The 24,549-nt window shown below is 35.5% G+C and overlaps 2 protein-coding genes and 1 long non-coding RNA gene across 3 annotated transcripts; 2 read left to right on the top strand and 1 right to left on the bottom strand.

Annotated features, from left to right (window-relative positions):
• The first annotated feature begins 5,083 nt into the window (after nucleotides 1-5,083).
• On the top strand, nucleotides 5,084-5,858 carry LOC105320390 (uncharacterized). Its single transcript, XR_010714537.1, has 3 exons — nucleotides 5,084-5,204; nucleotides 5,306-5,497; nucleotides 5,652-5,858. It is a non-coding gene; the product is annotated as an uncharacterized lncRNA (long non-coding RNA).
• A 177-nt stretch (nucleotides 5,859-6,035) lies between these two features.
• LOC136269549 (uncharacterized) lies at nucleotides 6,036-12,002 on the top strand. The gene is made up of 2 exons (XM_066086890.1): nucleotides 6,036-6,264; nucleotides 6,763-12,002. The coding sequence occupies exon 2, from the start codon at nucleotides 7,519-7,521 to the stop codon at nucleotides 10,486-10,488; it is 2,970 nt and encodes a 989-aa protein (XP_065942962.1). The 5' UTR covers nucleotides 6,036-6,264; nucleotides 6,763-7,518; the 3' UTR covers nucleotides 10,489-12,002.
• Nucleotides 12,003-14,209: 2,207 nt separating this feature from the next.
• Nucleotides 14,210-23,875, bottom strand: LOC105320389 (DNA polymerase delta subunit 2). The gene is made up of 10 exons (XM_011418316.4): nucleotides 23,598-23,875; nucleotides 20,237-20,358; nucleotides 19,346-19,469; nucleotides 18,791-18,911; nucleotides 18,264-18,459; nucleotides 17,942-18,022; nucleotides 17,292-17,449; nucleotides 16,706-16,833; nucleotides 16,205-16,306; nucleotides 14,210-14,953 (listed from the first exon to the last, which is right to left on the bottom strand). Exons 1-10 carry the CDS (start codon nucleotides 23,812-23,814, stop codon nucleotides 14,814-14,816), a joined length of 1,389 nt encoding a protein of 462 aa, XP_011416618.3. The 5' UTR covers nucleotides 23,815-23,875; the 3' UTR covers nucleotides 14,210-14,813.
• Between the last annotated feature and the right edge of the window lie 674 nt (nucleotides 23,876-24,549).

The following is a 24,549-nucleotide window of genomic DNA, read 5'->3' as shown; positions in this document are numbered from 1 at the left end:
AATTCGTTGTGTTACCCGTTGCTAAGTGCGTTGCTAACGCTGAGGGTAATAGTATATATAAATAGTGCCTGTTTGGGAGGGTAACAGTTGAAATTGACACCCCGAGGAAACCATTGTCAACCGACGCGAAGCGGGGGTTGACAATGGTTTTCGAGGGGTGTCAATTTCAACTGTTATCCTCCCGAACAGGCACTATTTATTTTCTTATAATGAATGTCTTAATATTAGAGAATATTTTACTGCTTTTATATAGAAATGACGTGAATTCTACGTCGAACCGTTCGCGCATAATTTATGCGCATGTAACAATTCGTTGTGTTACCCGTTGCTAAGTGTGTTGCTAACGCTGAGGGTAATAGAACGGATTGTCAACTGTGTCTTAACCAATCAGATTTCAGTATTTAACATGAAAGTATAATAAAACGGATTATCCACTGCGTCTAAACCAATCAAATTTCAGTACTAGTATTTAACATGAAAGTATAATGACATTATTTATTCCTCGGAACCCACGGGTTTTCTATCCGTTACACTGCTTTGAAAACCCGTGGGTTCCGACGATGCTTATTCCTGTAATGTTAAAAACATATGGATTGGTGGGCTGGTTTTTCGTATATAAAATAAAGATAAAAATAAAGCTATTGACGACTCTGGTGCAGAAGGTGAACATATGATAAAATGGGAGGTTAAATCTTCCGTGACCAGGTATGGAGCTCCTGATTTTCTGAAGTTCCACCTTTCTGTACCTAGCTGTGCATTGCTGTTTATCCGCCCTTATTTGTTCTAGTTATTAAGTTTTGGTAAAGAAAATTGTTACTTACTTGACTTTTAAATACCGGTATATATTATGGAGAGGCCTTCAAAGCAGGAAACTAGCGTTACAAGGCACTAATTTAGATACTGCAAAACATTGTGTTACATTAATTACTATTCATAATATAACTCTATGTAAGGAACTACGCACGATAATCCTTGATCCCCTCCTATAATTAACATTTCAATATTTAAGAATTTTCTAATTAAGTTCCATTTAATACAAAGTATAGCTAGGAGAATAATTGTTTTTAATTTTCATCCGAAATCTTGTTCTTACGGGGCTTGAAGACTTTTCCAGCAAAATCAGCCCCCCCCCCCCCCCCCCCCCCCCTCACATGATAGGTATCTCGACAAACTTTCTCATCATTGAATTTATGTATTTACATTACCCAGTGTCTTTGTCTGTGCCATAACATTACAAATCGATTTTGTAATGTATAGTCTAGATACGTCTCGTCAATGACTATTTTAATATTTAGTCGTACAATTGCTGAAATTCATATCAATTTCATTTAGGAATAAGGAATATTATGATATGATCAAATACGATCGGGGTGATCAAATCTATCATAAAGTCCTTCGGCTTCGTAATACAATATTTCGTTTTAGTCTGTAAACATACATATATGTTCTCCTCTCGTATTCAAAGCCAGGAACTTTTTTTCGAGTGGGGGTGGGGTGGGGTACTTTGGTGTAACCAAACACGCACAATTAGCTCTCTATTTCACCATATAATTCATACTTGTAAAATTTCATTCGATTGTTTGTATGAATGAAATACATTTGATAAGACACCTTAAGACTGCCCAAATATAGGCATCAAAACAACTCTAACGTTAGTAGTCCTTTATGAAATTGTTAGAATGCCCGTAAAACAATTTATAACCGACGGAAAAAAATAAATGAATATAAACCGGTCAATTCTTGGAGACGGTCAGTTACTAACAATTTGTAAACAAAAATAGGCCAGGGTTGCCATGTTGGAATCAATACAAACCAACCATTGACCTATAAACATAAAGAAAATTTGAAAATATTTGATTTTTTTCTTAGTATCCTAACCACTGGACGCTTGTTTATATCTCGCAAATCGCAATACCCCAGATTTATATGTTATATTTAAACTTTTAATTGAAAGAATCATATTGACAATTTTGCAGATTATTTCTTTGTGAAGGTGAAGTTTCCAACAGAGTAAGCAGTAACGATAACAAACTGTTTGGCGTTTGTGTGCAGAATCTATGGATCTCTTGCTGGATCATAAATTAGAAACACTCACAAATCGCCTTTCATACAGTAATGAAAATAATCAGGGAACTTAATAATTTCTCAAATACATGTATTCTTTGAATAAATTGTACAAATTATTTTGATTTTCCCATTTTAACATATTTCAACATATGCAATATTTTTAAATACAGAAAAGGTTTAATATTTTAATAAAAGTATATGTCATGTTTATTAAACTAGAAATATTTGATACACATCTAAGGCAGGATTTACGTTATGTCCTGTAAAACTTTTTTTAAAGGAGGAGGACTGTTCACACAATTCTATCTCAGCGGACAGTGTTATTAAAAGGGCAGTTTGTTGTTTATTAAAATCTTAATAACATTAAAATGGAAACAGTTCTTGATTATCAATTAAATGGTCTTGGCAACAAAATGAAAGCCCCCCCCCCTTTTTTAAACTTAAATTCTCCCTCTTCATCAACCTTCATTGAAGAACACACAATGTCCAGATTTATACATTAATTTAAGATGACTTCTGAGTGTTCACCCTGATAATAAAATGAAAATTATACGAAATAAAATAACGTGATATTTTCAACATCTAAAGTCTGTCCCAAGTTATTGCTTCCATCACTTTTTAATGATTTTTAATAAAAATACACATACCCGTGAAAGAATTACAGTTGAAATCGATGAAATGGAAAATATCCAAGATATCTTCATTGACAAATTATCTCTTTTCACTCATAAAAGTTTACAGGAACGAAAACGAATTTCTTACGGAGATTTAAAATGGGAAATGTTTACATCTTTTCTCCATTCGGAAGCACTCGGGACAATTCGCGCAATTTTTGAACGTTATCATCCGTCTGGGGTTATAAATGGCTGATGCAATGCAAAATCCCCGTAGACTTTCTATTTTGGGATGTGTATTGAAACCTGAAGAGGTATAGGGGCGTTTCAAAACAGATAATCTGGACATTTTACATATGAGTGGATGAACGTAGTTTGAGCGCCAAGGTATTTATTATCGAAATATCAAGCGAAAAGTGGTGGAAGCAAAAACTCGGGACAGAGTATAGTAACCATAACCGATATGTCTCCTCATCAAAAGCACAGATAAAATAAGTCTATACTGATTGATTCAATTAAACATGACGTAACCTCATGAAAAGAATTTGGTAGTTTTCTGCGCACGTTTGAAGTAAATGGCAACCTTTTGATATATATATCCCCGAGTACCCAAACTCCGTCACCATAAGCAGAAAACCTCCCGCGTTTCTCTGTAAATTATTTTTTGTGGTTTTTATCATTTGCAATCACTAAATATAATCTCAAACAATATAATTTATAAAATTATAAACAAAAATATTTTTATTTTTATTCAAATAAGCCCTCTGAATACGACCGTTATCACGCGTGCCTATTATATCTTATGAACCTAACTCCGTCACCCACATGCTCTATGATATGGCAGGGAATGAAGACACATTAACAATTTAGTTAAAACTCCATTTGTATCTAGGCCAAGTTATAATAAGTAAAAATGGTGCATACAATTTAAATTTTATTTAATTTTATCGAAATGAAATGATCGCCAGAATAAAAAATGGGTCAAGGTAACAACAATCACAATGGCCTTTTCAGAATGTATGGATGCAGTTTGATTTATTCCTTACACATTTCATGTATTTTATATCATTAATTAATATATATTACTTATTATTATTTATTACAACATTTTTAGAAATGTAGCATATTCTAAATAGCGATATACCGGAGATATCTATACCCTGTATAAAGCAAAAGTATCGGCATGAGCGATTTGACGTTATCATCGAGAGTAGTGCATAAAGGCAATTGCGGACTGAAAAAAACGTAATAATAACCTTAATCAAAAATAAATAACATGTGAAATGTTTCATCTTGACCTCTCTAAAAATGGCTGACCACCGTAAATGATCGAATGGGCCCGCATGTCAGAAATATTGATATTTTAGTGCACCCGTGAAAAAGTTTTTGCTGATTTCACACAATTAATGGTGCATAAAATGAACACGGTTTAATTCTGTTATTTTTTGACAAATTCTTAAATTTAACCGTTGCAAATTGTTGACATTTGATTAAAGATTTTTGACATGTAAAAAATGACGTCATAATCGTACTTGATTTCAAACGGCGAGGAGTTTCCCGAAAGTGACGAAGTTAGGGTAGTGACGGAGTTAGGGGGCTATGCGATATATATATATATATATATATATATATATATATATATATATATATATATATATATATATATATATATATATATATATATATATATATATATATATATTATATATATATATTATATATATATATATATTATATATATATATATATATATATATATATATATATATATATATATATATATATATATATATATATATATATATATATATATATATATTAGTCTTTAGTAACAGTTTTAAAATTAAAACTCTTAAAATGGACAGAATGACCAGCATGGAAAGAGCCAGAGCCGTTGAAATATTGGTGTCTGAATTGTACTTACTTTAAATATGCTGTTCATTTTGTCTTTGACATTGTTTTAAATATTAAGCAATACGAACAAAGAGTTATTTTGATTAACATAATTTTTCTCTTCAATAATTGTATCATCAATTCCATTGGCAACCTAAAGCAATCCGTCAGCTTTGGGCGAAATTCAGTGTTTGTGATATGGAGCAAAGGTCAAGGTCTCGGGTTGCAAACAAAGGTCAAGATCGCTATATTGTTGCTGTTGATAGTAAGGGCGGGATCAAGACATTCCAACAGCAAGACTAACAACTGTGTTTTTCAATAAAGTATGTAAAAACATTATCTTGGGTGAACATTTATAACTCTGGTTCAGTTTTCAATACATATACATCTCAATCAGAGAATGTTTGACAAATATTTGAAATTAGTCCAAACTATCTTCGGACGTGTTCTAAATGTCCCGTTCTGCTAACCATAGGTTTAAAAATATCCGATGGAAAATCCGAAAACTCCGAATTGTTATTTTTGTACACGGCTTCGTTTACTCGGTTAATCTTATAAAAGTCGGATTTTCCGCGGACCGAACCATCCATACTCTTATAGCTTGTGGGCGGTGAACAACCTAGAAAAACGGTAGGTAATATTTATTATTTATTTATAATGCACATTTAAACCTTATACAGTGAGACCACCTTCTTCCTAAACCTTCATTATTTTTTTTCTTCTGTAAAAAGTAGTATACCAGCTATCACCATATTTGCAAGAAGGCTGGTAGCCTATATAGCTTGGTTTGGATTGTGAATTTCAAGGGGTACAAAGACCAAATATCATATCCTTAAGATTGATGACGTTGAACTGTACTTCTTTATAAAGTTAAAATAGAGTACAATCGGTGAAAAAAAGCAAAATCCTTTCGAACACAAAGGGTATGTATATAAGATTACTGCTGTGTTTCATTTGTAATACAAGTATGCCAGAAACTCTGTATATAAAGTGAATCAGAAATACGGTCTCTGTCCTTCTTAATTGATATTACGGATAAGTTTTAAAAAATCATATCCAACTGAATGTTTATTCCAGAACAAAACGGCTTGTCCTGGATGTAAAAGTGGCGGTGTTTGCTTCAAGTGCGACAAATGCGGGGCCCTGCAGTGCAAGAACAAGTCGTGTAAGCACCACCACGCCAAAGCCGCCAGCAGCTGTGGTTCCTGTGGAAAATCCGGGGGACAGAAATCGGTTTAAAAGCTGGTCAGTAGCCCAGGTCGTTAAAAACAATTGATAACACACAGCAATATCAAAACAGATTAGTGTGTTATGAACAGAGAAATACCGTCAGATTAAAAAAAATCATTTTTTACTGATCGGCCTGATTAACATGACCTGCATTGTTAATTGTGTATTAATATCTTTAAAATCAGTTTAAATGTAAAAATAATTAGGTCTGCTTTTTTTTATATTGTAGGTAACTGTGACAATCACTGTTCATATCGAACACACCCGATTTTATTTTTCCCATAATTCTTTGCAACGTGCTTGGCCGACGCTAACAATAGGCGCTAAGTTATACCCGGCCGAGCTGTCCAGCAATTAAGACGTGCTTAGTGTGTGAAGGGGGTATCGTGTTAGAAGCCTGTGTGGCATGTTTTAGTTTCACAAGTTCAGCATTTGACGCGGACACGGATAGCTGACCGTGGTAAGTATTTATTTAGTTTGGTGTAGTTTATTTGTAAATTTTTGCCTTTTTATTAGTATTACGCAGTCGTCCTATAAAGTCACCTTGACCATTGTTCACTGTAGAGTTACCTGTGTGTTCACTGATGTGTGACTTTAGCGAGAGTGTTTAAATGGAATTCGTCTTTTTCTATAGTACAGTTTTTGCTATAGCTGTATAAAGAAACGGTGATTTAAAGGGCTATTTTCTATGCGTTATTTTATTTTACAATTTATTGTCACTTTTTCCACTTAACTACTTGGGCGGAAGTGCGTCACCGGAAGTCTCAGACGCCATATTGTTTACTGTAAACAAATAACTTAGTTACCATATACTTACAATATTTTGAGATGTTGCCTTTAATATAATACTATTTATACATTATCATAGTTTGATACTATCAGTGAGATACTTATATGATGTATTATACAATATTGTTTTTATTATGGTGTTATGGTGTCACTTGTACACTTATTGTAGTGTCATATTGTTGATGTTGAGAAGATGATGTTATGGTGATGATGACGACGACGATGATGATGGTCATGTCGATGAAGATGATGTAGATGATGTCGTTCATGGTGACGTCGGTGATGATTATGAAGTAGATGATTATGGTGATGACGATGATGTCTATTATGATTATGGTGTTGTAGTTGATGATGTTGACGATAGTGTCGATGATTATGATGGCGATGGTGATGATGATGATTGTGGTGACGAAACTACTCTAGTTGTGGTTGTCCGTAGTTGGTCCAGGACTACAGCCCCGGAGATTCGGACACTCTTCTAATTTATTTTTGGTCATTTGTATAAACATCATATTTTTTCTTGTTGAGTGAAAGGTGTGTGAGTGTTTGTGTGGTTTAGTGTTTATATTTCTATCTTTTCTTTCTTTCTCTTATTTTTTTTTGTTATTAAATTTTGTTAAATTTAAGATGTCTTGTTGTTGTTTGGAGTAGCCTCCGCTCATCCCGTTACAATTGGTGGCAGCGGTGGGATGAGTTGACTCCTCCAGATACTACAAGATATCTTTATAAGTGAACAGTTGCCAAGGTTTATTTTATTTTTCATTTTTTGATCTCTTTTGTAGTACATGTAAGAGCAAGTGTAGGTCGTTGTTTCCTTTTCCCTTGGTGAGTACATTACGTTAGGCAGATTGTTTTGTTAAAAGTTGAGAAGTTAGTCCCTTTATGAGATAATTTTGAGGTAAGTTGGTCTGTCAGTCAATGCACCATGTCTACTGTCAAGGAGATGCTGGAGCTACTTGAAGTGGGGACCAAGATGGGGATGAAGGATGAAGACCTTCAACAATTCGTGAAGGACGAACAGGCCAGAATGCGGGACGAACGTGAGAAACATAGAGTCGAGAGACAGGAGGAGAGAGACCAGGAGGAGAGAGACCGCGACTTCAAACTACAGATGGAGAAAGAGCGCGCCGCAAGAGAACATGATGAGCGAGAGCACGCCCGATTGATAGAAGAAAAGAGACATCAGCAAAAACTAGAAGAACTGGAACTTGATCACAAACTGCAACTCGAGAGATCTCACATGAATCCGAGTGTTGTGACTAAAGAGGAGAAAGAAACTTCTCAAGTGATAAAAGGACCAAAACTTCCTCCGTTTGAGGATTCGAAAGACAACATTGACGCGTACATTCAAAGATTTGAGATATACGCAACAACGCAGAAATGGAATAAAGACACGTGGGGGACTCATCTTAGCGCATTACTCAAAGGAAAGGCACTGGATGTGTTCGCAAGACTCTCACCCGAAACAGCACTTGATTTCAACGAGTTGAAGAACGTCCTGTTGAAACGATTTGACATGACGGAGGACGGTTTCCGCAAGAAGTTCCGATTTTCAAAACCAGACGGAAGTGAAACTTTTATGCAATTTTCTACCAGACTGGACAGTTACCTTGAGCGGTGGATTCAGCTGTCTAAGACTAACAAGACATTCGATGATCTGAAGGACTTGTTCTTACGTGAACAGTTTTTATTGTGTTGCTCGAAAGAACTTGCCTTATTCCTAAAGGAGAGGATTCCTACTTCGATCCAAGACATGGCGCGATACGCGGACCAGTTTGCTGAGGCCAGAACAGTGACATCCTCTTCACTTACGCAAAAACCGCTCTTTGACAGACGACAGCAGTCCGATAGACAACCGCCGTACAAAGATTCCGTGCAACAAAACCAATCTGGAAATGCAGTGAAGTGTTATGAGTGCGGACGACAAGGACATAAAGCCTTTAACTGCAACTTCCGCAAAAGTCCGAATAACAGGCCGTTTAATTCGAGCGAGAAACAAGAAACAACACCGAAACATACTTACCCTAGTGATTTTCAACGTGGGTCGTACAATAATGGGAACCATGGATATCCAGGACGCGGTAGAGGTCGCCAAGGAGCCGCGAGTGTCGTCGAGAAACATGGAAACTTACCGTGTGTTGGTGATTCGGTTGCTTTCTGTGAAACGGAAATGCCAGTTGTGAAAGGATGTGTTGGCAATAAACTAGTGACTGTGCTAAGAGACACAGGTTGTAGTGGTGCCGTTATTCGTAGAGAACTGGTAAACGATGATCAACTAACAGGGACATCTCAACGATGCAAGTTAGCAGACGGTCGTATTATTGATTCAGATGTGGCTAGAATTGATGTCGATACTCCTTACTTTACCGGAAGTGTTGATGCTTGGTGCTTTGATTCGCCTTCGTACGATCTTATTCTTGGTAATATTCGTGGAGTAAGGAAACCACATGAACCAAATCCAGCCTGGATTCATTCCGTTGAAAACATAGCAGCTGTTGAAACGCGTGCGCAACTGAAAAAGAAACAGTCTCCATACAAACCATTGAAAGTACCGGAAGCAATACGGGATGTATCGCCGGAGGATATCTTACAAGAACAACGAAACGACGAGACACTGAAAAAGTTATGGAGCTTAGCTGAGAGTGGACAGCTTAAACATTTCAGTGACGGCGGATTTTCAAAAATGTGTGAACGGAAGCAAATGTTGTTCAGAGAATTTTGCAGTCCCAAAGTGTCCAGTGGAAAACTTTTCCGACAGTTAATCGTTCCTCGGAAATACAGAACTATCGTCATGAAGATAGCACATGAAACGCTGATGGGTGGTCATCTGGGATCAAAGAAAACAACCGACAGAGTAGTGTCCGAATTTTACTGGCCAGGAATTCAGTCAGACATTAGACGGTTTTGCAGATCATGTGACGTGTGTCAGCGGACTATTCCGAAAGGAAAAGTACCTGCAGTACCGTTAGGACAGATGGACTACAAGATCGATATGGGAGGCAAGCTGAAAACTTTCCACGCAAATCTTCTTAAGAAGTATGTTGAACGAGATACATTGAACTGTGGTGTTTTGTCAACATGTGCAATTTCACTCATAGACTTTAGTGACCTAGATGATGATGAACAACAGGACTCTATTCTTATGCCACCTGTTACTCAAACCGAAACAGCAAAGGACATAAAGTTTGCAGACAGACTAACACCAGATCAGTTGGAAACTGCTAAATCACTGTGTGATTCGTTCTCAGATGTATTTACGGATATACCTGGAGTGACGAACTTAGTGGAGCATAAGATTGTTGTGACATCGTCTGAACCTGTGCGTGTGAAACCATATCCAATTCCGTTCAGTACAGAGAAAACAATTACAGAAGAAGTTCAGAAAATGCTACAGTTGAATGTGATTGAGCCATCATCTTCCCCTTATTCAGCTCCAGTTGTCATAGCTCGGAAGAAAGATGGAACGAATCGATTTTGCATTGATTATAGACGACTGAACTGTGCTACGGTATTTGATGCAGAACCAATGCCCAGTCCAGAAAGCATATTTTCCAATATGACCGGAAAGAAGTTTGTGTCAAAGATAGACTTAAGCAAAGGATACTGGCAAGTACCGATGGCTGACGAGAGTAAGCCGCTTACAGCCTTTTCCACACCATCCGGATTGTACCAATTCAGGACAATGCCGTTTGGTCTTGTAAACGCGCCGGCAACATTTAGTCGTATGATGAGAAAACTACTTCAAGGTATGAACGGCGTAGAAAACTTTATCGATGATGTCATTGTTTTTACAGATACCTTTGAAGAACATCTACACATACTGAAGACTGTGTTCGAACGACTCAAGAGATGCGGGACTTGCGGCCAGACCGACAAAATGTTTCATCGGATTTGACAAGATTGACTGTTTGGGACATATGGTGGGCAACAAGTGTCTAGAACCAGAACAGGACAAGATTGATGCAGTCAGAAATGCGCCAATACCACAAACCAAGAAACAGGTTCGTGCCTTCCTAGGCTTAGCAGGATTCTACAGAAAGTTTATTCCGAATTTCTCTGCGATAGCCATTCCACTTTCTGATCTTACGAAGAAGGGCCAACCAAATAAAGTTATTTGGACTGAAAGTCAGCAACGAGCTTTTGATACATTGAAACACATGTTATCAGAAAGGCCAATATTGAAGTTGCCAGAATTTAATGAAACCTTCATTTTACGCACGGACGCTGCAGATGATGGGATAGGTGCTGTGCTGTTACAGATGGAGGATGACGAGAAACTACCCGTAGCGTACGCCAGTAGGAAACTTCAACCAAGAGAAAAGGCATACGCTGTTATCGAGAAGGAGTGTTTGGCGGTAGTGTGGGGAATACAGAAGTTCCACCAGTACCTTTATGGACGCGAGTTTCTACTTGAAACTGATCACCAACCCCTGACCTACCTTAACAAAGCAAAGACAGAGAACTCCAGACTGATGCGTTGGGCTTTGCAGCTTCAGCCATACCGCTTTAGGATCATTGCGATCAAAGGAAGCGACAATGTGGGTGCGGATTACCTGAGTCGTCAGTGAGATGTATAGTAGACAGTACAGGTATGTGTATAGGTTTTATTGTAAATACGTGAGAATTTTCAAAATTCAGTGATTGTTTATTTGAAATTGCAGGACAATTTTTTAAGGGGGGAGGTGTGTGACAATCACTGTTCATATCGAACACACCCGATTTTATTTTTCCCATAATTCTTTGCAACGTGCTTGGCCGACGCTAACAATAGGCGCTAAGTTATACCCGGCCGAGCTGTCCAGCAATTAAGACGTGCTTAGTGTGTGAAGGGGGTATCGTGTTAGAAGCCTGTGTGGCATGTTTTAGTTTCACAAGTTCAGCATTTGACGCGGACACGGATAGCTGACCGTGGTAAGTATTTATTTAGTTTGGTGTAGTTTATTTGTAAATTTTTGCCTTTTTATTAGTATTACGCAGTCGTCCTATAAAGTCACCTTGACCATTGTTCACTGTAGAGTTACCTGTGTGTTCACTGATGTGTGACTTTAGCGAGAGTGTTTAAATGGAATTCGTCTTTTTCTATAGTACAGTTTTTGCTATTGCTGTATAAAGAAACGGTGATTTAAAGGGCTATTTTCTATGCGTTATTTTATTTTACAATTTATTGTCACTTTTTCCACTTAACTACTTGGGCGGAAGTGCGTCACCGGAAGTCTCAGACGCCATATTGTTTACTGTAAACAAATAACTTAGTTACCATATACTTACAATATTTTGAGATGTTGCCTTTAATATAATACTATTTATACATTATCATAGTTTGATACTATCAGTGAGATACTTATATGATGTATTATACAATATTGTTTTTATTATGGTGTTATGGTGTCACTTGTACACTTATTGTAGTGTCATATTGTTGATGTTGAGAAGATGATGTTATGGTGATGATGACGACGACGATGATGATGGTCATGTCGATGAAGATGATGTCGTTCATGGTGACGTCGGTGATGATTATGAAGTAGATGATTATGGTGATGACGATGATGTCTATTATGATTATGGTGTTGTAGTTGATGATGTTGACGATAGTGTCGATGATTATGATGGCGATGGTGATGATGATGATTGTGGTGACGAAACTACTCTAGTTGTGGTTGTCCGTAGTTGGTCCAGGACTACAGCCCCGGAGATTCGGACACTCTTCTAATTTATTTTTGGTCATTTGTATAAACATCATATTTTTTCTTGTTGAGTGAAAGGTGTGTGAGTGTTTGTGTGGTTTAGTGTTTATATTTCTATCTTTTCTTTCTTTCTCTTATTTTTTTTTTATTAAATTTTGTTAAATTTAAGATGTCTTGTTGTTGTTTGGAGTAGCCTCCGCTCATCCCGTTACAGTAACTAACCACCAAGATGGCAGCTGTGATATTTTATGTGGTGTACATTCTTCTATATGCGTAATAAAGTATTGTTAACATTTCTTTAGTTTTAGTCTTGTTCTACTTATAGGACATTGAAGCAAAGTACATTTAGTTCAAATTAATTGATCCTCTTAGCCACCAATATATGACCCGTAATCGGCCATTCATGACCAATACATATTTCTTTTTCGATATCGTCAACATCGCGATGTATACAATATTGATACGATATCGATTTTACATTGTTAAAATTGCCGATATTTCTTTGCCGTTAACATCGTCGACATCGCAACGTCGACAATGTTGAGCCGATATCGAATTTACATACATTATTACATTGCCGACATTTACATACATTATTAACATTGCCGATATTTCTTTGCCGTTTACATAGTCGACATCGCAACGATGACCATGTTCAACCGATATCGAGTTTACATCCTCAACATTGCCGATATTTCTTTGCTGTTTACATCATCGACATTGTTGACATCGCAATGTCGACGATGTTGAACCAATATCGAATTTACATTGTCTACATAGCGAGTAGAAATATACAATGTAAGACATCTAGAATATCACCATGTTGGTCATCATTGCGATATTGACAATGTTGATGATGTAAACAGGATATAAGAGATACGATGTAGACTCGATGTCGATCATCATTGCGATGTCGACGATGTAAACAGGAAAGAAGGCACACGATGTAGACACGATGTCGACGATGTAAACAGGATAAAAGAGGTACGATGTAGACATGATGTTGACTCGATGTCGATCAACATTGCGATGTCGATTCGATGTTGGTCAACATTGCGATATCGACAATGTCGACGATGTAAACAGGATATAAGAGGTACAATGTAGACACAATGTTAACGACTATGTAAACAGGAAAGAAGGCACACAATGTAGACACGATGTCGACGATGTAAACAGGATATCAGAGGTACGATGTAGACACGATGTTGACTCGATTTCGATCAACATTGCGATGTCGACGATGTAAACAGGATGGAAAGAACACGATGTAGACACAATGTCAACTCGGTGTTGGTCAATATTGTGATGTCAACAGTGTAAACAGGTTTTAGGAGGTATGATGTAGACACGAAGTCTACACGTTGTTGATCAACACTGCAATGTCGACGGTGTAAACAGAAAAGAAGGCACACGATGTATACAATATATCGACTCGATGTCGATCAACATTGCAATATCGACGATGTCAACAGGATATAAGAGCTACGATGTCGACCCGATATCGATCAACATTGCGATGTTGACGATGTAAACAGAAAAACAAGACGCAGGATGTGGACACAATGTCGACTCGATGTTGGTCAACACTGTGATATCGAAAATGTATACAGGATATAAACCTATGCTGCAAATGCAAATTTAATAATTATGCAAATATGATATAACACAATGTCAACTCGATATTGGCCAACATTGCGATGCTGACAATATTGATAAAACATCGTGCATTGGACATACCAATGTGTTATATCATATTAATATTTATAACTTTTAACATTCTACTATCCATTCAAATAGGGAAAAGGCAGAATTGATTGATTGTATGTTCCTTTAATAGTTTCGATAAATATTCTACACATCGCTATTGTATTACCTATGCAGACATTCGGTCAATAATGCCAGTGATCAATATTTTTGACAAGCGAGTTTGAAACTTCTGGGACTCCCATCCAAATACATCTAAAGGGGGGTCAATCGACTGATGTGCAGTACCTCCAAATAAAGTTTGTTTGCAGTCTGTTAGCAAACAAAACGTTAACGCATGAGACTGACACTCCATGTTTTTCTGACGAGACGTAAACATTATACAAAGTAAAGGGGACGGCTACTCTGTGTCAGCGTAAATATGTACATGTACCATTACTGCTCGACAAAATCAGCTGTATAATATATCAGAAAGCTGTACAAGTAATGTGACAAAAAATAAACTTTCCTTAAAAAACAAAGAGGCTCATTGACAACATTGCTCACCTGAGCAACAATACCACCATAAGATCAGCTTTATGGAGTCATAAAATCTGAGGATTATGATTTAAACAAACTTGAAGTTGCAAGTCTGTACTTCAACTAATAGTTACCAGGTACTACTTTTCATCCAGATAACTAATTGGTTAATAATAAACGTTTTTAAATAAAATGTTTCATGAGCAAGTTACACATCAACAACAGTTGTGTACTCTGACTAAATAAGGAACTCTGTAGATGTTGGTATAACAGTTTACTCGGATAACAATAAATAGGTGTGCTGTAGTTATCTGTTAGGTTCCATTGTGGATGGTGCTGCAAACTGCATGGGGACACAGTCCTGTGTGCGGAGGTTGACCATGACAGCGGTGGAGGTCTGGGAGAACCTGGGAACACTGACCAGTAGAACCTCCTGTCCCCCACATCCTGAAATCAGTGTACTCATTCTGTACTCTTACAGTGTAATAGTTGATATACTGTATATCAGGGTTGTTTTTTGGGTGTGTTTCAAATTTCACCAAAATAGATCAATTTTTTTTACATAAAGAAGATGGGGGAATAAGATGGCACAAATGCCCATTCGGTTTAGTAGTGAAATACAATTTTGAATTTATTTTTCTCCAATTAAATCTATTCAAATATATTATAATACAACTTTGCAAAAGCAAAATTTCTAACTATAGTCAGTCTTTAATAATATATTTAACAAAAAAATAAGAAAAAAAATATTGTCGGAAATTTTGGTGGTATCGAACCTGAAACATAAAAACCCTAGATATATAAGGTTAGCTTATGCCAGGTACTCTAACCACTGAGCCATTTCAGACACAACAAAGTTGGCTTTTTAAATATTATGTGTGACTAAGGCCACGAACTACCGGACTTGTATTATTTTTTCAAAACGTTCAATTGTTAGGATACAAAATGATATTTTTTGAGTATAGTGGGTCATCTCTCCATGTTTTTGTTGATTGAAATCGGTTTGTTTTCCAATAGACCTTAATTAGACTATGAGAAAAATATGGAGCACAGACCCACTCTATAAAAGAAAATGCCTTGAAGTTCTAAAAAAATGACACTATTTGCAGGTTTTGATACGTATACGCCTGTTTGGGTCAACATATTCCAAGTATTGAACATACCTATAGGTTAAAAATCAATGATTCATTAAATATATATTGTTTTAAATGATTAGAAAAAAACCCATCAGATTTATTGATACTTTAATTTTTCAGTAGTCTGTCCCACCGCGTATGGGCATTTTACACCCCTTATCCACCCATCTTCTTTGATTATGTAATTTCTTGCAATTTTAAAAGGTTTTTATAGCAAACAATAATTGACATAATTTAGGCATGTTTTATTCTTTGCAATATCAAAATGATCATGAAAAAAGTTAATTATTATGAAAATTGCTTAATTCATTGTAGAACATGTATTGCATACTGAAATATTGCTATTGTACTGATGTCGAAATAATCCACAAGTATTAAATTTAATACCTGTCAGTCAAAAATTCTTTTCATAAAATAGGAAAAACACTAACTAGTGATATTATACACTGTTTTTTTTTTAATCAATAGAAATTGTACTTACTAATTATATCACATACATGTAGTTTGTTATGGTAAGATACAAAAGCACAGACTACTGACATTTGACTATTTGGTTTCTTACCCTTGAAAACTTTTGAATCAAACTTGGTCATATTTCCTGCAAAAAGAACATGTGGACAGTCATTGATGATGAAAGGGTCCTCCTTATAAAATGGATAACATCCTGCAAAAGAAAACAACCCACATGTTATAGCCTAAAAAAGGAACAAAATAAAATATCTTCTCTGCTTATTATAAGAATGACTTTGCTACAATGAAATCAAAATGAAATGATTACTGGTATACTTGTATTACATGTGTTATTCCATAAAATAAAGTTTCCAATTACAAGCTTTATACATGCATAACAAATACATGGACATTTCCTTCCATGGGAAAATATTTCTTCATTTGAAAAAATAAATGAAAAACTTATTTATTAGATGTTGAGGAAAATAGCTACAAACTGTGATTTACAACAACCATTAACATCATCAATTTTCATAGAAAGTTAATAGCAATTCTTGATGATGTAGAATTTGCACAAACATTTGGGCAAAGCACTACAAGATAATTCCCGCACCAAGAGTATCGGGGGCAGTTGGAGCAAGGTGGCCCCACTCAAGGGTCTTCTCCAGAATATCCAGTGGCTCCTCATTGGTGCTGTACTTGACAATGTCCTGAACCGCTTGACCAGAGGTGCCCAGAAACCTAGATTTTCAAAAAACGAAATTTTACTTGGATATTTAGCAGGACTAAAGCAGCAATAAGTAAGTTTGAGCTATTTTGTAACACTGAGAGATACTAATACAATGTGCACATTTTTTGAAATGTAAAATATCAACAAAGCTATTAATAAATGTATCAGTGGTCTATTTTTGATGTGCAGACAAGTTTATCACACCATTATTTCTGTGCAATTTTTTATACAATCATATACTGTTACAAGTATAAACTTAGAAATAATTTCTGTGCTATATGCCCAATGGACAATAATTAAATCTTTTGTAATTTTGAATGCATTTCATAAAGATGAATGATTCCACAGTATAGGACAATAGCTTTCAAACAATAACATATTCACTAATCACTAATCAAGACTTGCTTTAACTTTTTCCTAACAAAAATGTCAAATTCCAAGTATTCTCTACAAAAACCAGTTGTCCTACCTGACACCTTCTACTTTGAAGTCGTACGGATTAGTCACCGTGTGGAAAGTTGGGTAGCGAGACGCCTCTGGGAACATACATTTATGGAGTGGCTGCTGAGGCAGGGTGTAATTGGCTGGATCATATTCCCCTGGCATCAAATCCACATCCACAGAACTCTGGATACAAAGTAAATGGAAAGATGTGTATTGAACTGTTCATTATAATACAGTACAATCTTGCATGATATTCAGCCTACTGTTATCTATACAAAATCAATTACCATCTTCATAAACTTAGTTTGTTTTTTTTAATTAACATTTATTCATTGTATTTTCATAAACACTTTTAAGATATATACAGGTTTTACAATGAATTTTTTTTTTCTTTCACCACCCATTCATACATGCACACACATTCACATTAGTAAGTAATATGCTTTAAAATTTACACAGGTAAATGGAATAACTTAATCAATTTCATAAACTTAGTTAATCTTGTTACATACATAGACCTATGTTGCTTGAATTTTACATGGTATGTGGTCATATCCTCGATATTGTCATCATTTTATAAAAACAATATGGTAAATAAAAATTAAGTGATATTTTTCATAAATTTAAAGAGAATGACATCATTGAAATATCTTTGAAAACAAAGAATATTCTTACTGCTAGCTGTGTGAAGACATCATCCAGAGTTTTTACAGCATCCACACTCCCTGCTGCTGTTTTCTTGCTCAGATATTTTGCCTAGTATAAAAAAAAGTTGAAATTGTACAGGCATGAGAAAAAAATATTTCTTCTGTCCTTGTAAAATGTCTTGCATCTTAAAAAAGCCCTTTTCTATTTAAAGATGTGAGTTTATAAAAATGTATTTTCACATCTCTGTTTATCTTAATTTGCAAAATCAAATGACCTTGAAAACCTATACAAAGAAATTTGAAATAGAAAAATACAAATATTGATTAATGATTTGTTTTCATGTTTTTACCTTCTGTAAGCTGTCCTTGTCTTGTGTACTGGAGCTTAACGAATTCCCTGCAACAATGACCCTACATATCTCTGCGCAGTGACTCTGTTCCTCACTATTACCTAGCATCCCTGCCACCATGTCAACGAACAGCTGAAGGCTAAAGATCTGCTCTTCATTGCTGCCTATTTCTAGTCCCGATATTAGGACCAAATATCTAAAAACGGGAAAAAAGAAGATAATTCTTTTTTCAGTTAAAATAACCCAAAAGATTTCTAAATGAACTGGTAATCTTATATTCTTATTATCTTTCAAATTTGTTATTTTTTAAGCACTTGGGGAATACATTTCAATAACATTTCTTTGATTCCCATCCAAACTTATAGCAGTGATTCATTATTTAATATGTACATGAACTTTCACTTGCTACTTACATTGTATCTAAACTATATAAATATACATATTAACTTGCTTGAAGTTTTTGGAGTTAAGAAACCTAAACGAATCCTAGACAACGTTAATACTTAAAGAATAAATGGAAAACTGACTTGTCTTTCTGTATAACTGGCCTTGGGACCTGGTCACTTAACATTTGAAAACAGTACTTCTCCACGTGGAACTTCCCTTGGTCGTCCTCTGGTTCTTTACCATATACTGCTATTATAACACCTGTTAATGATATAACATTTTAAGTTAAAAGTTAGATCCTTCTTTGTGGTGCTAAGCAGACGAGAGACATTGACTCCTCCTAAATGGGACACCAGTCCAACGCATAACTTCCAGTGTAAACCAAAACTTTATTTCAGCTGGGTGGACTGAGACAATGTAGATAAACTGCCTTGTATATTGGTGCACAACATACAACTTCAAGTGACCACAATGGTGTTTAAACCAGCGACCTTTTCGGTTACTGACCTAACACCTGACCATTGGGCCATGTGCTCTCCTTACTATACATTACATGTACAACCATTAACAGTGTAAAATGTAAACTATAAACATTCAATATAATGTACTGGAAATAACTACCAAACAAAGTGCAATATTTGTTTAGCAATAAGCTGCATCAAAACTCCATTTATTGTATATCATAGGAATTATACCTGTAACAGAGGTTTGGACATCGAGATCCCCCATCAGAATGATTCTTTGTAGTTCGTCTTCTAAATAAAGTTTGTCCGATTCATCTACATATTTTGTTCTAACTGGCTGTGGCATCAAATTATGCTACAAATAAACATGATAACCCATTACAGTCTCTTCACACACATATATGATTGTCATCATTCTATGATAAGAGATTCAAATCTTAATCAGATGTGGCTATAGCTCTTAACAGATCTATTTAGAATAAATTCAAAAAATTCAAACACCAAATCCTGCATCCAGTTGGCAGGAGTATTAATACTGTACATGTATCAAAATGAAATTTTACTTAAATTAAATTATACTCATACTGGCAACATTTAAAATATATTGAATTACATTTTATGCATTTATGCATAATGAAAAAATACAAGTAAATTTATTAGTCAAAGAAACATTCAACAAATTAAAAGAAATTGAACAAGAATTAGATGATATTTATATCCTCATTCTGAGAGGTTGAATAAATGAAAATACAACGAGATGCACATCAAAACAATCAATAAAACTGTCAAATACCATCAGCACTTGTTATATAGACAGCTTTTGACTAAGGCCAATAAAAAAAATTGTGTGTTTAGGGTAACACTGATGAAAAAATTAGATTAGATTAGGTAGGTAGGGATTATTTTTTATTTTATCATATTTCTTCTGCATGAATCCTAAGAATGTTTGTTTGTGTCATATTTAAAAATGGATTTTTGAATTAAAAATATATAAAATTCACAATCAGATAAAAACAGACATCTAAAAATGGTAGGATCGGGGCATTTTTGTAGGTTAGGTCGGGTTACCCTAAACACACAACTTTTATTTTTAGGCCTAACTAAGCATCAAGCAGATCTTACTTCTTCACTAATCTCCTGTAATATGCTTGGTTTCAGCTCCATGTGTTTGAACAATGTCCCAATTACAACACAGGTCTCATCACTTTTGAGTTCATGTAGTTTCCTTATAACAATATCCTTACCTATAAAATTAAATACAATAATGAAATATATATGTGTATAAGATGATAAAAGATTTAAATAACAAACTTTTTTTTAACCAAATTTTTGCAATATTATCACATAAAGTAATTTTATTTGGTGTCTTTGGAATACTAAGACGTTATTCATTGACTTCATACATGCATGATCCAGAAAAATTTATACATGCATGGATCCAGAAAAATTTATGCCCCCCCCCCCCCCCCCCAATGTCATGAGTTAAGACTGAATTTCTCTTTCTGCTCCTGCAATCATAATTTATAATAATCATAGCACAGGAGGGCATCTGTTTTTTTAACGATAGAACATTAAGTCTAATTTGATATAAATTCATTGTTGATCTTCGGTGATGAAAATATACATGACCATCATGCAAACAGTGCATTACTATAGTATGTCCCAGGTTACAGTTGATACAAGGGGAATAATCCAAAATTTCTTCATTGACATTTCATTTTTTTATACACCGAGAAATTAAAATGAACAAAAACAAATTTCTTACGGAGATTTATAATGAGGAATTTTAACACCTTTTCTCCAATTGGAAGCACCGTACGGTACTCAGAACAATTCTCTCAATTTTTCAACGTTATCATTCTGGAACTTTTCATGTTGTTTTCATGTTGTTTGCCATGCAATATACCCGTAGACTTTTTATTTTTGAACTTAACGTAGACTTTTTATTTTTGGTTGTGTGTTGGAACCTGCAGCGGCGGGGGCGTTTCAAAACAGAAAATTTGAACTTTTTTTTTATTCTAATGGATAAATGTAGTTGGGCACTAGGAATGGGACAATCCACTGATGCACCTGTGCATCGCGGTATTTATTTTGACGATATTTGGATCTATACATTTACCAATAATACAACAATACCTTAGCAAACTTTTTTTTAATTTCCAAAAATATCCAAGCTATATATATTGGCTATTTTTAGTCCGCGCGCCTATCATGAAAGTACAAAGATAGCGGAAAACCTCTTAAAGTTGTCAAAACTGTTATGAATCTAATTCTGGAGTGTGGAAAACTTTTGGATTACTTCTTTATGAAAAAGTAGTGAATACAAGACTAAAGTAATTTGTAAATTGTGCAATGCTCATTTTGAAATGATATATATATTCATATAATGAAATCACTTTGGACATGCGGTAATACGTTGACAGATTCAATAAAATTTAAGCCCTTATTCATGTTTTCATTAAGTTGCAATGTATAGTGATATGTATCGTATCGCATCTCATTTATTGTGATATGTACCTAATCGGCTAAGTACAGTATCGTCCCAGCCCTATTGGGCACAAAGGTATTTATGGTTTTCGAAATATCAAACAAAAAGTGTTGGAAGCAGAAACTTGGGACAGGGTATAATTACAGTGATATACACAGCACACACAACCGTCATGTGCATTAATAAATGAAAACCTAGTAAACAAGAATAGAATTCCTGAGTCCCCCGCCGGTCAAGCAGTATACTAGTATCGAGTCCATCGACCAATGCTGATTTTCGAACTTGACCAAAGTATTAGTGGTATAAACATTTGGTATAAATTTAATGAAAATCTGTCAAAATTTGTAAGCATGAGAGCGCTTACAAGGTCAATTTTTGGATAAAACGGAGTCATTATTGCGGTCAAAGTACCATAACTCCAACAAAAAGTATCGACCAATGCTGATTTTCGAACTTGACCAAGGTAATAGCGATATAAACATTTGGTATAAATTTAATGAAAATCTGTCAAAATTTGTAGGCATGAGAGCGCTTACAAGGTCAATTTATGGATAAAACAGAGTCATAATTGCAGTCAAAGTCTCATAACTCCAACAAAAAGTATCGACCAATGCTGATTTTCGAACTCGTCCAAGGTAATAGTGGTATATACAATTGGTATAAATTTAGTGAAAATCCGTCAAAATTTGTAGGCATGAGAGCGCTTACAAGGTCAATTTTTGGATAAAACAGAGTCATTATTGCGGTCAAAGTACCATAACTCCAACAAGTAGTATCGACCAATGCTGATTTTCGAACTTGACCAAGGTAATAGTGGTATATACATTTGGTATAAATTTAATGAAAATCCGTCAAAATTTGTAGGCATGAGAGCGCTTACAAAAAAGTGTGACGGACGGACACACGGACGCACGGACACACGGACGCACAGACGCACGGACACACGGACGCACGGACACACGGACGCACGGACGGACGCCCGGCATTTCTATGTCCCCGCACCGCGTTGCGGCGGGGGACAAAAAAACTACTGTCACAAGTACCTAAAGGTATATGTACCAGGTCCAGTACAATCTCCAGATTTAGCTATATAGCTTGAAAAAGCTATATTGCTTTATAAAGCTATTCAAAATAGCTTAATAAAGCTATTTATATGCAGTTTTTGAAGAAAATATTAATTGTAAGAAATGGACGAAAAATCGCAATTAACTTGCTACTCATATTTGCGCCACTGACCATTATAAACTTGACCCAAATGCAAGATAGTTTTAACACTGCAGATTTAAACACTTTTAAGCAAAAAATACATTTCCATTGTTTGGGTAACTGTTCACCACTTTGTGTGCAATGAGGCGTGGATAAGTATGATTTCTTCTCATTGTGATAAATTATTACCAATCAATTATCTTGTTTACCATAACTGACCTCCTTTATATTTCATTCAAGAAGTAACTGTGTGTTCATGAATCAGTTGCCCCAAAACTTTTAGTGCAAAGTCTCTTTAAGGAGACGCAAACTTTTGAGTAATCTTTACATGCATTGTTTATATAACAGTTCAAAGTTGAAAATTATCACTGCACTAAAGCGCGATTTTTTATACATACTGAAAAAATTACACATTTAAGAAAAATGTATGACAAAATAGCTAAATGAAGCTATTCTGAAATAGCTTAATAAAGCTATTTAGCTTATTCAAGCTATATAGCTAAATCTGGAGATTGTACTGGACCTGTATACCGATGTATGTGTCAGTCTCATCGTATGAACCGTATAAGGCACTGTTTGACATGAAGCTATATATTAACAAGCAAGTACCAACTAGTTTTGAACACTCAGCAATTTGATTTGTGATATTATTAAATATAGGCCAGAGTGTAATAAAAAAAATTCAGCAGGTCATGTGTTTACATCTTGTTCTAAAAAGGTGTAAATCTATTAACCACTAAAACAAAATATTACAAATTAAATATGAAACAAAACATATTCTATTTATACCCCATTTTTTTCTTGCAGAAGCCTCTACTTTCGGACGTACTTCCCACAATCTTTCTGCATATAAATGTGCATATTGCCTGCTGAAAGTTTTATCCTTCAGTAGAAACCTATGTGAGCAGTCTGAAAAGTTGCCCGATTGTCTTTCACATGCTTTGTGTGTCTGTGAAGGTTTTGACAAAAGGTCGTCGGGATGATTACCCCCTTTTTTCTCAAACATTTCTTTTTGTTTATCACCGTTCGCGCCAGTGGAAATCTTTTGTTTCTTGAGGCGCGATAGTCAATCGAAGATATTATTTCGTACGAAAACTGTTTCCTGTAAGCATGAACTTTTCCATTGAGTCTGAAATAGTTATTCACGAACGATATCAAATATATTACGTGGGTTTTTTCACTGTCTGTCTATCTGTCTGAGGAACCATGTTTGTAGTAAAAACTCAAATTCAATTATATATCATATCTTATGTGTATTACCATTACAATCACGTAAATTTAGGAGAGGCAATCTCTACCCAGAGTTATCGTTCCTGCTTCGCTCCACTTTTTAGCGAGGCTTTAACGTCGAAATGTAGACTGAATAGCCTACATATAAAACTATAATTTATAATAGCGAGCGCAGCTCGCCGGCGCGTAGCGCCGGCGAGCGAAGCGAGCTCTAAGAACCAGTGTGCGCGGGAAAAAGAACGAGCTAAACCTACAGTTCATCAAACAAAATTTTTTGTCTACGTCCCATAATGCTCTCTAATGTTTTCACCCGTGGTGCTATGCCAAAAATGGCCGACTTTTAACTCGTAATTTACAGTGACTTAAAGTTTGAAGACACGTTTTGAGTACCGCATATGCTTTGGCGAGACTCAAAAGATTTGTTACATGCTTCCATACCTCTGTATTGAGTCGAGAAACGTAAACAAAGACGAACAAAGTCATGGATGACGTCACAGTGCACTCGCGCTAT

Source organism: Magallana gigas, chromosome 6 (assembly GCF_963853765.1).
Source record: "Magallana gigas chromosome 6, xbMagGiga1.1, whole genome shotgun sequence".
Lineage (NCBI taxonomy): Eukaryota > Metazoa > Mollusca > Bivalvia > Ostreida > Ostreidae > Magallana > Magallana gigas.
Note: the sequence above shows the minus strand (reverse complement) of the source record. Positions and strands in the feature narration are given on the sequence as shown.